Source organism: Carassius gibelio, chromosome B25 (genome assembly GCF_023724105.1).
Source record: "Carassius gibelio isolate Cgi1373 ecotype wild population from Czech Republic chromosome B25, carGib1.2-hapl.c, whole genome shotgun sequence".
NCBI classification, from domain to species: domain Eukaryota; kingdom Metazoa; phylum Chordata; class Actinopteri; order Cypriniformes; family Cyprinidae; genus Carassius; species Carassius gibelio.
Genome location: NC_068420.1, coordinates 7,397,306 through 7,414,302, shown reverse-complemented (window position 1 = coordinate 7,414,302; position 16,997 = coordinate 7,397,306). Strand labels below are relative to the sequence as shown.

Below are 16,997 nucleotides of genomic sequence, written 5' to 3'. Positions count from 1 at the left end.
TACAGCTGAATTATGAAAAAAAGCTGGTGCATCAGTTTATTTTTTATTTATTTTTTTCTGAAGATTTTACTTGAAATAGTGTCATTAGTTCCATCAGTTGACATCATTTTTATTAGAACAGGGAATTAATGAATTATTTTAAACAAAAAGGGAAAAAAGCAAGTAAAAAGCTCAAGAGAGAAGCATCAGTGGTAGTTATTACCGCAGAAGTCAGCTCTTCTCCAGGTCGGTGGAGTTCTCCCAGCGTGGGAACACTGACGTGAATATTCAGACAGAGTCGCACAGAGCGTGGAGTTTTCAGTGTCTTCAGGCTGATTCAAGCACATGTCATTCATACAGGCCTCGATATACGGTTCAGGGTTCAAAATTTCAGTACAGGATATCCACTTTTTATCTTTCAAAAGGTCTTCACAATCTGCCCGCTGTAGTGATACAAGTACAGTGTATCAGAGGTCCACATGAACCTTCTGTAAGGGCATACTCATACTAGGCTCGGTTGTCTTGTACTAGAGTGATTGTACCCCCTCCCCACTCCTTCACTGGCCTGCACTCACATTGCACATTCTGGGGCGGAGCACACATACGTCATTACTATGCAACTTTTTGATTTAAAGTAAACAGGAAGAAAATCGCTTTCACTAATGGACTGTCTAGATTTATCACTTACATGTCACAGTGATTTTCATTAATTAATTGTGCTGCAAGTAACAGAACATTATCATGGAGGCAGATGAAACTGATGGAGGAATTTGCAGCTTTACCCGCAAACTACAATTACTGTTCATCAATAAGGTGTGGGCTATATCCATTATAAACCTTAATCAAATTAATTGAAAACAGTACTTTCCAAGTAATAATAGAAAATTTTTGTTGTCTTAATGATGACAGTACCACAAACAAAAGCATTAGCTGTTTTTTTTTTTTTTTTTTTTTTTTTTTGCTCCAGCATGGTTAAAAAGCACACTATATGCATACTGTGTCTGATGGCATGGTTCATACTGCCTAGTGAGTCCAACCTAAATTGTTGACCTTGTTGTCATAGTGAGTGATTGCCTGTTTGTTTTAAATGATGAAAATAATCATCATGCATTAAGGAATTCCACCTAAATATATTAAACCCATAAAGATTTTACAGATACAGGGTCTGTAACTTACATGTTCTTCACACTGGTCTACCACATTTTTCTCATCAACTTGTTCAGAAGGATCATTGCAGTCAAGCTCTGGGTTGTGAACTCTGTGATTATTCCCAAACTCATTGATGCTAATCTGTCGTGCTATAGTGAATAAAAAAAATACATGAGTTCTATAATGAAGACACCTGATGTTTTTGGAGATGAAAAAAATTAGCAATACACAAGGTAAACATGCAGTCTTGTAATTGAGAAATAATGACAGAATTTGTCATTTACAGAAACTCACCTGATTGAATGAACTCATTATAAACTGGAACCCCATTGAAATCACCACACAATCCACAGGTGCGATTTAAATATTTGGAGTCCAACTCCACCTACAACAGCATCACAGGGAAAGACAGTTTTTTTTTTTTTTAGCAACCCCAGCATCATGGAATTATCGGTTAGTCTTAATATTAGCTCGTATCAAAGGCATTTGCAATCATAGTCCACTTCAAGGACAGGCCTACTGTATAGCTTTTAAACAAATATTGTATCAGTTAGTTTTAATATGCTAGATATGAATTATAGATATCTATACTTAATTCTAGTTTTTTGCATTACTGATTGGAAAAACATAAAAATCTTGCACATTAGTAGTTTTTTTTTTTTTTTTTACAGTAAAAATTAAAAGTTAACAGGTCATCAGGACCAGTAAATAATGATTGAATTGTAATTTTGGCTGAACTATCCCTTTAAATATTGGAGTACTGTGTATGATACAGCTCTCGAGTTCCTAGTGTGGCGTTAGAAACCTGGATACAATCTGAAGTACTGTACTAAATATATTGTCATTTGCATGTAGGGGAACTCCAGAAGCACTTGTCTAGGATGGTCTTGTTCAGAAACAAAAAATAGCTAGACTAACAGTGTTGCCACATTAATGAAACATTCATTCTAATTCATGTATTATAAAACTGAATGGCAAAAATGACTCACCATGACTGAATCCTCTTTGTTCCACAAGACAGTGATGCCCATTTTGGAATAGAGTCTGAAGTAAATTGTGTTCTCTTCTACAAGAATCCCTGCGACATGCACAGGCAGTGTTTCACTAAATAAAAGAAAAGCTTCAAATTAAAATCATATTACATTTTCATGTATTTTGTGTTTGCTGTGGTAGGAAGTGAGCAGCACTTTTTTTTTTTTCTGTGAACAACCGTTTTTATTAAACAACCAGTTTAGTAAAAAGATACATAAAACTGTGTAGAACCACTGATTCATAGTCACAACCAAGTCTTTGTCTAACAAGAATGATATGTCTTTGGCAAGTTTGGACCAGAAGGCAAAAGGTCTGGGGCCCCCACAAACTTACTTTTCTCCATTGACCAGGACCTGATTTTTGGTGATTTTCACAGAGACATCATTGATGGTAATCGACACCCTGCTGATTTTTGGGCTACTGTTGAGTTCTGTTCTCATCACGTGAACTGAGAACTGGCGAATGAGGCTTTGGCAGTCGGAGACCAGGTTATACTCGCATGTGCCTGGGAACTGATAAAAGTCCCCATCGAATGTTTTGAAGTGGAAGTTTCCCCACATGCTACAGATGTTTTTGACATGGTTACGGGGATGAACTGGAACAAAAAAAGAGAGAATGCAAATAATTTACACCAGTGTTTACATATTTATCAATTATGGATTTGCTATTCTTAAGTTAAGTTAACTTAAGTTATTCTTTGAAATGTTTTATGAGGTTTATAAAGTAATAACCATTTCTAGTGTGTTTCTAGTTTAGCAATAACTATCACCACTTTTACTGTGTTGCAATTTTACCCACCAGTTGTTGCCAATGAGTTTGATGTGTAAGTTAATTTAGATGAACATAAGCACCATTTTTAATTATAGTCTGTTAATACATTGATTTATACTGATTTTTATTACTGATATATATATATATATATATATATATATATATATATATATATATATATATATATATATATATATATATATATATATATATATATATATATATATATATATATATATATATCAATGTGATAAGTGTATCTTATATAATCCACAAACAATGATATTTTCACCTGTTGTTGCTATTGTTGTTGGCCACATGGCATCCATAGGATCGTCTTCGTAATTAATCATAAAACCTTAAATGAAAAGTCTCAAGTCAGGTCATGTCAAGTCACCATTTTTTATGTAGCACTTTAAACAAAAAAGAGTGTTTAAATAAAAATCAGTGTCAATAATGCAAAATGACAGTTAAAGGCAGTTCATCATTGAATTCAGTCATGCAATCATTTCAGTTAAGTTTAAATATCTGTGCAATCATTTGCATTCAAGTCAACAAAATTAGTGTAAATGAAATGTTCCCAACTAAGCAAGCCAGAGGCGACAGCTGCAAGGAACCAAAACTCCATCGGTGACAGAATGTATAAAAAAAAACCTTGGGAGAAACCAGGCTCAGTCGGGGGGCCAGTTCTCCTCTGACCAGACGAAACCATCAGTTCAATTCCAGGCTGCAGCAAAGTATAGTCATAATGTGTACATTTCTTGCAATAACTCTTCATTTGTCATTTTTCTAACCTGCTTTAATTGACTGCAGTTTTACCAGTAGGATGACCCATCTCAGCATCCACATCTGGGACATTCTCACAGTCCCCATGGAGGCAACAGCCATCTTCAAGAGATAATGTGAGCTATCTGTCAGCAATTGCTCTTTTATAGTAAATTGTATATTCTTATCTATGATCAAAAGGTGGAACCCAGCTTAAGCATTTCCATGGAATTGTCTTAATAAATATTTAATGACCTATAGCTGTGTTTTAACCTTGATGGTGTGAAACATTTTATCTCCATATCAGATTAAACAAGGATGTGAGTCTTGACTTAAGGGTGAAGTTATAGTTGCTATTCAATAAATATTTACTGCTAAAGATGCAAGCACAGAAAACCGTGTCTTAGCAACACGCAAACACCTAATTAAGTATTCTATTGCATCTTCTTGTGCTTAGACAAATACGCCATGTGTTAAAACATTCAAACACAAGATGATGCAAAATAACTTAATTTAGTATTCTCTAAAAAAATTCCCTGCTCATGAATATATATATAGCTTTACCAGGGATTAATTTATATTTAACTATATATATATATATATATATATATATATATATATATATATATATATATATATATATATAATTCTATATTTATTTGTTATATATTTACCTGTATATTTAACATAAACCATGACCTCTGAACCGAGGTACGTACAGAACCGGGACCTCTAATATATATACAAACAGTCAGATCGATATACTGTATTTGGTCAGAGGCAATTTTTTTTATATTTTAGCTGGTGATCAAAACATATTCAAGTTGCAGTTATGAATATGTGCTTAAAGTGCAAACTCTGAGCTTTAATTCAAGGGTTTTCTCATCAAAATTGGAGAAAGGGTTAAAGGGTTCGTTCACCAAAAATGTAAAATTATGTCATTAATGACTCACCCTCATGTCGTTACAAACCCGTAAGACCTCCGTTCATCTTCGGAACACAGTTTAAGACAGGGGCGAGGCTACTTAAGGGCCAGGGTGGCACTGGCCCACTCAGATTGACGGCTGGCCCACCCAATCAGAACAGAAAAAAAAATAATAATAAATTGCATACATGACAATACTAAAGTCACTTAAACACGTACAAGAAGTTTCATAAAAAGATAATTACTGTAGAGCGAAAACTTTTTCATATAATTGCTACTGCAATATATAAATATATATATATATATAAACAATAACAGAACCTGAAACGTCGTCATCAACCTGGGCTAATCGTTAAGAAAAGCAACTAATTTATACACACGTGATGAACCACCTGTTCAGCTCCATTTACGCGAGTTTACGCGCACAACAATAAACGGCAAATCTAGACATTTTGCTTTTAAGTGGTAGCTACACAAAGTTCCCATTTCTAGAATACAGCCAAATTGTCTCTGGTACAACATAAAAGATGATACCGTGTACTGCAAGTACCGTGTCGTCATTTTAATGACACTATGTTGGAGGGAGTGTTTAAAGATGGGTACTGGAAACAAATCACGCAGACTTGTGAGCGGCACCAAACAAATTCTGAGTATGGGTCACCATACTTGGCTGAATGTCACGTCACGTCAAACGTTAAGCAACATCTGATCGCTCTCGAAAAGTATGACTCCTGTCAGAAATCCAGTTTAAAATGAACACAATTACTGAACACTGATGTCTTGTTACTTTGTCTTTGTATTTTAACCTTATCAAAGAACCTAATAAAATATGAAAATATATGGCATTATTTTACTGACAAATGTCGAGAGCACATTATTGTAGCGCGAAAGCACATTAATACATTGTGTGAACGCACATCTCTCTGCTCGGGTGCGGATTTTCTTGATCTTGCACAAAACCAGACGCGCGCTCAGATATATGCTGTTCTCGTCCAAAAACAGCATTCTCACTTAAAACTTGTCTCTCCTCTCGCTCAACTGTGTCCTGTGCATGATCAAATCTCTCTGGGTTCATGCGCTGTAGATAGCTATTAATTATTTTCAAACCTGAATTAAACGTTGTCAAAAGTTATCAACCAATCAGATTTCAAAGATGGATCTGTAAATTCTTTACAATTGAATTGTATTAGAAAGTAATCAGGTGTTTGGATTATTTGTAAATAACTTTAACAGTTTGGTCAAACCCTTCTGAACAATTTATCTAAACAAACAAGAAAGCATATGATTCTTAAAATGTATTAATTAATGTTCCGTTACCTCCTCCTCCTGTAATCACATGCCGGATCCGTTACCCCACTTTGTTCCGGGACCTCGCAATTTAGAAATTAAGCACTGCCTGTATATATATATATATATAGATAGATAGATATATAGATAGATAGATAGATAGATAGAAATACATTTGTATTACAATAAATGTTCTAATAGCATCGCTGTGTTTTTTATCATGAAAATCCACTTAATATTAGCTATACATTCAATGGCAGTGTTCTCTAAAAGAGTTGAATGTATTTAAATTGTCTGTAAATGCATTAAACCCATATAATATAATGTAGTAATACACAGCAAAATCCCCAGTGTTAATTTAACACTCTGAGTGTGGACTCATATAAACACTAAAGCAGTGTTAAAAGTAACACTGAAGCAGAGTTGAAGTTAATGAGATAATTAAGAAGTTAATTGAGTTATGATTGAGCATTATTGAAGACACCTGATGTAAACAAGCAGAATCACAAACTGAGAAAATCACAATTTGTGTATCACCATTATAGTGTTCAGTGTTTGCTTTAGTTGGGATCTTGGCTTGTAACTTTTTACTTTTAAAGTTTGTTTGTCAAACCAAGAGCAAAAATCATCACGTGTTGATGATTATGTTTTAATGTAATCGTTGTTTGACATGAATCACTGAACTCATTTACAGTCTTTTCTCGAAGTAAAACTTCCATTATTGATTGTCACAGCTTTGATTCCACAATGAAATAGGTGACAAACAGCATATTCAAATAAACAGACCAACTCTGAACATCACAAAACTAGATACAAAAAATGAACATAAAAACAGCAAAAATAAAATACAGTTAGAATAAAAAGTTAAAAAGACAGTTCAGCTCATAATTTATCCATGCCGCAATGCATGATGGGAGCCATGGATGAGTTTTTATTGGCTACAACATGCTTTTTTGATGGTCACCTTTGTTGTGATGCTCACGCTGATTCCTGATGTCTGTGTGTCTAAACAAAAGATTTATTTTTTACGTAGAACTAACTATTAAAAACATGTCATACTATGTCAGAAATGCTGGGTTGCTTACTTTTCTTTTTCACTTAATTTATGTATGCAGTAAAGAAACCTAAACTCAGGCATTCAGGTCACTCTATAACAAATAGCTCAAATCACAATCAATGGCACACATGATTGCCTCTGCTGTGGTCTCTCTGTATGATATAATTCAGTCACCACAGCCACATAAAATCTAAAGTTAATAACTGAAGGGTCAAGATCCCAACTAAAGCAAACATTGACCACTATAATGGTGATACACAAATTGTGATTTTCTCGGTTGGTGATTCTGCTTGTTTACATCAGGTGTCTTCAATAATGGTCCATCATTACTCAATTAACCTCTTAATTATCTCATTAACTTCAACTCTGCTTCAGTGTTACTTTTAACACTGCTTTAGTGTTTATATGAGTCCACACTCAAGAGTGTTAAATTAACACTGGGGATTTTGCGGTGTATCATGGCTAATATAAAAAAAAAAATTATATTAATAATTTATATAGTTATATTTGGTCTCCATTTCTTATATTTAGGTTTAGGGAATAGTGCATCCTTCACTTGTCTAAATTGTCTTAAATGTATGTGTGTGTCTATATATACAGTATATAGGCTATATCAATCAAAGTACACCAAGTATATAGGCCGCGCATTGTATTACTGTGCTTTCGTGCTACAATAATGCACTCTTGACATTTGTCAGTAAAATAACGCCATAGAATATATATTCCAAATATTTCATAAAGGCTATATATAGGGAATTGCACGCAACTTACTGCCCCTTCGTGACCCACGGGTAATGAGACAACCCGCACATCACTAGTAGTCATAGAGGTCCACCCTATTCCACCAAGGTCCACTCAGTTAAAAATTTCTAGCCTCGCTACTGGTTTAAGATATTTTAGATTTAGTCTGAGAGCTCTCAGTACATTGAAACTATGTGTATGGTATACTGTAAATGTCCAGAAAGGTTAAAAAAACATCTTCAAAGTATTCCATGTGACATTAGAGGGTCAGTTAGAATTAGTTGAAGCATCGAAAATACATTTTGGTACAAAAATAACAAAAATTTTGATTGGCTGAAAGTCCAGTAGTCATTTGAAGCAATGTCTTGGGAAGCCAATGGTTGGGCATTGGATGAAGATGCTGAGTTGTAGGCTGGTTGACGTTTTGACACAGACTCGAGGTCGGACTTAGAGACATGACATTGCGGTAAAACTTATCTCATAAACTTAAGTAAAGAATAAGAGTGTGATGAGACTAGATTGAAAGAGTTAAAAGCAACAGCAAAATGCAATGGCAAAAACTGATGGTGAAAAGCATAAAGCAAAAAACTAAAACATGGTGGTTAAAACCTCTTAAGCACAAATGCTATTTTGGGGATTTCCGTTTTTCATTTTCCTACCTAATTTTGAATGCCTGCCTATACTAATGCTACAGTGTAAGCTCAGAAAGTTTGGTATAATTTCAAAGGAAGCCCTTTGAAATTACATAAAACACTGTTGAAATTGATAAAAATGACAATATATGCTGTCTGTGTTATAATAAATAGGGAAAAAAACAAGGCGCTTTTTTATTTTATTTGTGTAACCTGAAGTTTGAAATAGAATAGCTCAGACAATGAAAGGCCTAGCAACTTCAGACCAATGTCATTTTTTCTAACATTTGTCTGCTATAAGAGGAAAACAGAAATTTCTTTCTATCCTAATCTATGCTAAAGTTATTCTATTCCAACTGAAGGAAGGAATAATACCATTTTTTGTATAAAATTTTAGTCTAAATAAGTATGAAGTCATCTTTTGCACACTTGCAGTATGGAATAATGTGATCTCTGTATATTATTTTACAGAAAACACTCAGAAGTTACATAAAAAAGCTTCTGTTTGTGACAAATAGTATTATTTATCTTGTTTCACATATGATGAACCATCTCAATACAATGTGCTTTTTTGTGTGTGTGTTTTCTGAACAGTCTTTGAAAGAGAATAAGTCAAATTACACAATAGCAACATGCATAAAATGATAAAAAATATCTGGTCTATCAAAATCTAAAATAGAATCCACAATCTCCAGCTTCATATCATTTCATTTATGTCTATTCTGCATCATGTAAAGATTGGGAGACCTCGCCTGTCTCATTCATATTTAATATTTTGATATTTTATCAGCGTGTCTGTTTGTTTTGGTTCTGATTCAGCGTAAACACGCTCCCCGAAGCTTTTGCGCGAACTTCGGAGCGTCAACAAACTAATTTATGTTTATTCCCCCAGTACTGTACTGATTACTGTACCTTCACTGAGATGCGGTCAAATACTGTACGATATTGAAAATAAACAGATTAGCTTATTGCTACCGGAGCTTCCAGGCCTCAGAATAAAGAATCATATGTATAAAAGGCAAGTAGCACGCATATAGGCTTACCAGATGCGCGTCCTGACCTCTCCACAGCGAAGGTGGCCACCCATAACTTGTTTTATGAATATTATGCATTATAAATCCGGAGATTCGGCCGCTTGTAGTTTCGCCTCGCGTGGCCTTTGTTTAGAAGCAGCCAAAAACTCGGTTTCCCAGATACCAGCGCGTCACACCGGCGGAAAGGAGTGGGCAGTCGCTGTCCAGGACCTCTTTGTCGAGGACTTCCTAGCTTCGATAATTGCACGAAGATCTGATTTAGCTTTGGAAGTCCCCGACTCAGACTGTCGCTGAGACCCTCGTTCCCGACGTGGGGGAGCACGAGTGGTATGAGGCTCTGCTTTTGAGCCTCGCGGTATGAGGAGCTTGCCTTTGGCGTGGGTATCTCCCACCCAGATAACCCACGAGAGCGACGAGGGGGGAAACTCTGGAACACTGCCGCCTGTTTGCGTGCCTCCTGGAACCTGTCGACGACAGTATTGATTGTGTCGCCGAACAGGCCCGAGGCTTGAAGCGGAGTGTCCAGGAGGCAGACCCTGTCACGCTCTCTTATCTGTGACAGGGTCAGCCATAAATGCCTCTCCGCAGCCACCAAGGCTGCCATAGACCGCCCATTCTCACGAGCGGTGTCTTTGGTGGTGCGGAGGGACAGATCAGTGGTCCGTCTAAGCTCTGCAATATTGTCGGACTTGATCCCCTCTCTCTCATCTAAATCTCTCAGCAGGTCAGCACATAGCCCTTGTCCATTAACATAGGTGTCGTTTTTAATGGTTTCGTGGGCAAGGCCGGAGCCTTCAGAGAGACGATGCCGAACCGGGTGACAGATAGCTCGCAAGCGTCTGCTCAACCCGGACATCGCTCTGTACCCTCGCTCATCGAGCCCCACGACATTGCCATAATATTGAGAGTCGGGGCCGAAGAGATGGGTCGAATAAGGGTGGTTCCACGATCTCGCTATTTCTTCATGGAGATCTGGAAAAAAGGGAAGGCTCCGGGATGGAGGTGGCTGCCTCGGCCGCAGAAACCGCTCATCTAATTTACTTTTCTGCGGTTCTGATTTTTTCTCTGCAGGCCACTCAATTTTTAATTTGTCAACTGCACGAGTAACCACCTCCAACAGCTCCTCATACTGGGGCGATATGGGTGGCGAATCCCTACTAATAGTCTCCACATCCACCTCATCAGACGAAGAGAGGTGGAGTGTCAACCCCTCGCCCTGGGGGGAAGAAACTGACGAGCGTGCTTTCGAACCCAGGGTTCGGGCGCCAAATCTGGCAGACGATCCACCTGTGAACTCCATGAGTGCAGCAGCCGCTCTGCCTCAACAGTAGCCGGGCCAGCACCACGGGGAACGCTGGCGAAGACTCCCTCCTCGAAGAGAGCCCATCAGGATCGAAGTGTCCACATCGGCAATCGTTCACAATGCGGACGGTCGGCTCCCTCGAGAGCCTTAGTGTGCTTTGATCCCAGGCAAACCATGCATAAACTGTGTGTATCCCCACCAGTGATGTAGCGTGGGCAGGGAGGAACACACAATCTATAGCACAATCTGGATTCGCCCTTCATATGTCTGGTCTTAGCTTTGCTCTTAGGCATTATGTTGCTTTATTGGGACAGACAACAATAAATAAGACTCACAAGACAGACTTTTTGACATGCACACATAGAGTGCTTGCTGAAAGACGCGAAGCTGAAGCCAGCTGCATGGCACATGCCTTTATAGCTTCCTGGTCGCTACGTAACCCCGCCTGTGACGTAACGCTCTTCCATTGAACAGATAGCACACAATATTCAGAGTTGATCTTGCCAAAGGCGTTTCCCTAAAGCGATTGACGCAGCTCGAGTTCCTGAAGAGGAACTATATATATATATATATATATATATATATATATATATATATATATATATATATATATATAGTTACTAAATAGTTGCAAAATATAAAAGAAAAAAAATTAAAGTTAATCTTAAAATTAATAAACCAATACAATATATGCCTATGTACCATTGGTGCTTGGCTCCTCAAAATTTTTGTGCAATACTCTAAATGCACACATTTAGGTTTAAAATGTTTTTTTAATTGCTTTAAATTTCAAACAAGCAAAATTGTACATTTATCCAACAAAGAAAAAGAAAAGCTCTATAAATAAAGTTTTAGAAATGTTGAACAAATTAAGTGCAATTTAAATAAAACTTCTTGGGCTTAAAGTTCACAGATGTTTTGGCCTTGTCACAGATAAACGTCTCACAATTGTAGGCAAAAACTTAATATCAACCAGTGTTGGGAAGGTTACTTTGGAAATGTAATAGGTTACAGATTACAAGTTACCCTGTTTAAAATGTAATAGTAGTGTAACTTTACTGTAAAATACTGTACACGAGTCATGTTTTCCCCTTACAAAAATTAACCATGCTTTTATTAGCCTATATAAAAGTAAAATAACCTTGTTTTGTTTATTTTTTGTTTTTGTTTTTTGTTTTTGCAAATGGATTTCTATTTATTTTTAAATGAATACATTTGTAAAATAATTAAAAAATGTTGGTTACCTCAGTTAAACACTAGTAACCATTTTCTCTGGATTTATGGTAAAATATTAAAATGTTAATTTTCTTAAGGGTTGTGTTGTTGTCTGTCGTAGCTCCCCCTAAACCTATAAAAAAATTTAAAAAATTATAAAAAAAGGATTCGCAAATGATCGCTTTAGTACATTCAGCAGGCAATTATACAATAAAGATATTAAATAGTGGGGCAAAATAGATGTGTGTAAAAATTCAAATGTAATCCCCTTTGTAATCGTTAAAAGTTTCATAAGTAACTGTAATTTTATTACTCATTTTTTGTAGTAGTTGTAACTAATTACAGTTACAATAATTCTGTAATTAAATTACGTTTCGCCGTTACATGTAACTAGTTACTCCCCAACACTGATATCAACAAAATATACCACAAAATATCAAGAGATACGGTTTCATATGAAATTTAAACGGACTTACTCTGAGGCTATCGGATACTGGTTCCATACCAAACCCTACTTTTAAGAAATATATTTTTTGATAAACGAACCCAAAACTGGCTATGTCTTTGCTGGAGTGTGATGCGATGTGTGTCATGCACAGGTGTGATGGATCGCGTACAAACCAATAGGGTGTCGGAATGGTATATGTTTATACTTCTCATCCAACCACAATCATATTCACTCCATCCGGATGGCGCGATTAATCTGGATAGGTTTTTTTTTAGCAGTAACGAAGGTATTTTTAAAATGTAAGTAGTAAAAGTACAGATATTTGCGTGAAAATGTAAGGAGTAGAAGTAAAAAGTCGGCTGAAAAATAATTACTCAAGTAAAGTATAGATACCCCAAATTTCTACTTAAGTACAGTAACGAAGTATTTGTACTTCGTTACTTGACACCTCTGATTAATCTCCTTGTGATCTTGAAATTAATCTAGATTAATCTAGATTAATCTAGATTAAAATGGCTCATTCGAATTCTGCCGAAGGCATTCAGAATATGTGTGTTACCCAAATAAAATTGATAAACAGTAAGTATTTGAGAAGGGGCTTATCTCCTGTTTCCAAAATGCTTGAAAAAACCTTACGTCTTTCTTCGTGAGCCCTGAACACCAGAACACCACGAGTACTGAATTGGGCTCTTTCTCATCTTTTTGTTTGTTCAAACTGCGATTTATATTTGTTCGTTCAGGTGGGGGAGGGACTTCGAGGAGAACTTCGCAGAAGAGAACTTGGTTTAGTGTCGCTGTCCGTGATACGCAGCTCTCGATCTCTCGCGTGCGCACCGAACACAGCGAGCGAGTGACCAGCTATTCTTTTCAGCTTTTCCGCGTCTTGTGTTTGGATGCTTTAATGTTTAAATCGACAAGCGGTAAGGCTTAAAAACACAAGAAAAAGATAAGCTTTTGTGACGATTTGCAGGAGTGGCCTGTCAACTGTCCTGAGCATTTTTTTAGGCTTGCCTCAGCCAGTCGGTTATATAAAATATCAATGTGACAGTCATCATAGCTTGCTTAGTATAGACCCAGCTCCCAACCCAACTTTGAGAATAGATTAACGGTGATAATTTTTTTTAACCCGCCCGATAAGAGTCTCACATTAATGCAGCACATTAACACCGATAATGGCCCACCACTAATAAAAACTGTTGAAAACAAAACAAAAAAAGGCGATCGCTATAAGTTCCGCCTCCATCAGCTGACAGGTGCATCAGATCGCGTCACGAGGGAGCGACAAAATTCAAATATACTATCTTTCGCCTATCTTTCATTCATTCTTTTTTCCAGTGGATCATCTCATTCTGTTTGTGACACTGTACGCTGCAAAACCATGCCGTTTTTTTTTTTTTACTACCAAGACGCAGTTTCCGACCGTAAGTAATTCCATAACGGACGCAAACAGTTCTGTCGCTGAAGAACTGAAACGTAAACAAAGGAATTATGATCAATATTACAACGTTATTGTTTCGTTGGACTAAACGTACTCCATGAGATGTTGTTCAGTGGACCCTTACCTTTCTAACTAAACAAGGATTTACAGCTTTGGATGTGTTTATGACTCTGGTATGTACAGCGTTTCCATTGCTCATGTTTTGATGTTTACTGCTTACAGAAATGTAGCAAATACAGTCTTTATAAGCTTTCCATTGAAAAACAGCGAGCTGTCGTCAATGCTTGAGGCTTAGATCTTTATAATGATACATAGTTTGTCAAGATTAAATCTGTCCGGTTTTAATTTAATCTATTCATAAACACTGACACGTGCAAGTTGAGGGCATCGGGGTGCTTGCTAAGATTTGCGCATGATATTGGGATTGTTGCTGCTAGGAGGAGGAGGCACCACATAAAAGACAGGGCTCATGGTAGAACTGAGAAAATTTTGTCCAATTGTGATAAAGGGTAAGTTCCACTCAGAAGTGAGGAACACAGCGGAGAGATCAATACAAAACAACAGTCACTAATTAGAAGAACAAAACGAGGATTTGTAAAGAAGAATGTCAGAGGTTTTCAATAAAGCCAAGAAGAGACTGGTCCCATTTCAATACTACTCTTGTACTGTGTCTTGCTAGACACATGTGCGAAAAAGTCTTTTTTCTCCTGTATTGCAGCCTTTCTTCATTCTCACAGTGAAACTGCACGGCCGTGGTTCCTGCAGTATATAAAAAATGAACCAATGGCTAGGCAGTGGATCTGCATGAGCCTATGGCGACGAAGCCTGCCATGCCTGCCAAAGCCCACCAGAATGGGCTGGGCGTCTGGCTATATAAGCGTGCATTTGCCACAGAATTCTCTGTTTTCTTCTCCTTCAGCGATGACTCTATGCTCATCGCTGATCCTGAAAGCCTGCTCGCCATTGACACACCTTCACGGCTGGAATAGGGACCTCTAAGCACAGCTGACCTGCTTCTCTGCTGCTTCTCAGCAAGCCTCAGAGAGAGAAAAGGCAAAGCCTGGGAACTAAGCAACTGGGTCTGAGCGATCTCACGCCAAAACAGAGCCTACGTACTCGCTTTGCCCACTGTGCTTCGATCTGTGTCTCACATGTAAGGATCAGTGCCCCTCTTTACATTGAGCAGCTCTATCCTCCTAAGTAGATCGGAGCAGATGCTGCCGCTGGCAGCTTCAGATTTATGTGTGTGTCACTATGGCTGTGCTCACAGACACTCTTTTCCACTTTGTGTCTTGGAGGAAAAGATCCGCAGACTTCCGATTTAACAGAGGTATTGTCATTTCTGAAATAGCTGTGGGATAAGGGATGCTCCCTATCTAAAAATCTATATTGAGCATTCCGCCCCCTATAGGCAGTCGAAACAACTCTGTCAACTTCGTTAACCGCATCAAAGGGCTTCCGGTGGAGCAAAGATTCTCTAGATTGATAGTAGACTCCATCTCACTAGCATGCTCTTCCTTAGGCCTTCAGTGCCCCAAGGATTTCGTCTTGGGCCTGGTCCTGTGGAGTGTCCAGTGCGGATATTTGTGAGGCGGGCGACTGGCCCCACCATCCACATTTACAAGGTTTTATAACCTGGAAGTCCCAGCCTTGCAGGCAAGTGTATTTGTAATTTATAAATGAGATCCTAGGCCTAATTTCTCCTATTGCACCACAACCTCCCCCTTAAAATTGATAGACCACTTGTGTTACATTTTATAGTAATTTTGTTGCGTACGTGCGCGCTTTCTGACTTGATTTTTGATTGGAATATTTGAGAATAGTTTTAGACTATTTCTCTGTGTTTGTAAACCTAACTTATGTTCCTTTTTTTTTTTTTTTGGAACTTGTAGTAGCAGGCCAGAGCACATGTGTGTTTGGTTTTCTGACAATTTTGATTGAAATATGAGAATAGTTTTAAACTATTTCTGTGTGTTAGTAAACCTAACTTGTGTTCCTTTTTTGGAACTCGTAGTAGCAGGACAGAGCACTTGTGTTTGTGGCATTTATATTAAAAGTGAAATATTCCAGCATTGCTGGACTTTTGAAATGCTGGGAAGCCAATCAATGTTGTATTACCGTAAATCAAGGCCGCATGCGCTGGTGTACAATGGTACATGTACACATACTTTTCTATTGGCTCACACATAAAAATACATAACTTGCTGCCTCTATAATTCCTGTTTTGTTTGTCATTTTTAACATAGGATCAAATAAATTTTATTTAGGATTGAATCAGATCAAATTTGTAATTTATAAATGAGATCCTAGGCCTCATTTTTCCTATTGCACCACAGTGTCACGCCAAAGTTTATAGACCACTTGATAGACTGATAGAAGAGGTTTAGATAGAAGAGATAGAAATATATTTCTGTCTGAATGCATGCAATACCATGTAAGATGACTAGAATAACCAGCTGATCCACTGTTGCTTTTCTAATGCTTTCTGTTTAATCAGTTAATCTTATGTAAAATCCATATACTATGTCACCCTAATGTTCCTTGTTGCGAGGAAATGTCTGATAAATATCTTAGTTACATCAAATGGCCATTACAGTTATTACATTGTGTATTTACACATTATCTACCACCCAAAAGATAACCTGTTCATGTTTGTTAGAGATGTTGATACTTGATTAATGCTCATTTTACTTTTTGGATGCATTAGACATCCTGTCAGTGCAAGTTTCAGATCTGGTATATTATTTAATTGTTTCATGATAGATCCAAATCCATAACTCCAAAGTTTAGGAGGGATTCTGACATTCTCATAGTGAAAGGTACTCTTTTAAAAACCGGATAAACAAAGTCAACATGCTGACAAATCATGTTACATGAGATGTCATGACTGCAATTTTCAAGCAATGTTAATAGTATCATAATAATATAGTAAAAAATATAATATAATATATGTACATACAAATATGTGATCATAAACAAAATCTAAAAATGTTCTCAGTACAGAATCAGTATGAATGCGTTTAGGTTTAAGATGTTTTTATTAAAAGTTATATAAAGTTCAATAAGGACCACTTCCGTCAAATATATTTAATGACAATTATAATTGCATACAGTTAGTGTTGGCGTAATGGTTATGTTCTGCGCAACACTCCACACGCCTGTCTATGCAGCCATGCTTGGACAGAGCGGGGAGAGCAACAAGACAAACCCCCCTGGGGTAC

The 16,997-nt window shown here is 37.2% G+C and overlaps 1 protein-coding gene across 1 annotated transcript in view; it reads right to left on the bottom strand.

The window, feature by feature from the left end:
* The window catches only part of LOC128014041 (mucin-2-like), a 68,902-nt gene extending 58,639 nt beyond the window's left edge, over positions 1 to 10,263 (bottom strand). Inside the window, exons 1-7 of the mRNA XM_052597281.1 lie at positions 10,239 to 10,263; positions 9,994 to 10,164; positions 2,494 to 2,755; positions 2,118 to 2,232; positions 1,423 to 1,513; positions 1,156 to 1,277; positions 203 to 422 (exon numbers count right to left, since the gene is read on the bottom strand). Of these exons, the coding sequence (XP_052453241.1) occupies positions 203 to 422; positions 1,156 to 1,277; positions 1,423 to 1,513; positions 2,118 to 2,232; positions 2,494 to 2,755; positions 9,994 to 10,164; positions 10,239 to 10,263 (1,006 nt within the window). The remainder of the gene's footprint in view (positions 1 to 202; positions 423 to 1,155; positions 1,278 to 1,422; positions 1,514 to 2,117; positions 2,233 to 2,493; positions 2,756 to 9,993; positions 10,165 to 10,238) is intronic.
* Between the last annotated feature and the right edge of the window lie 6,734 nt (positions 10,264 to 16,997).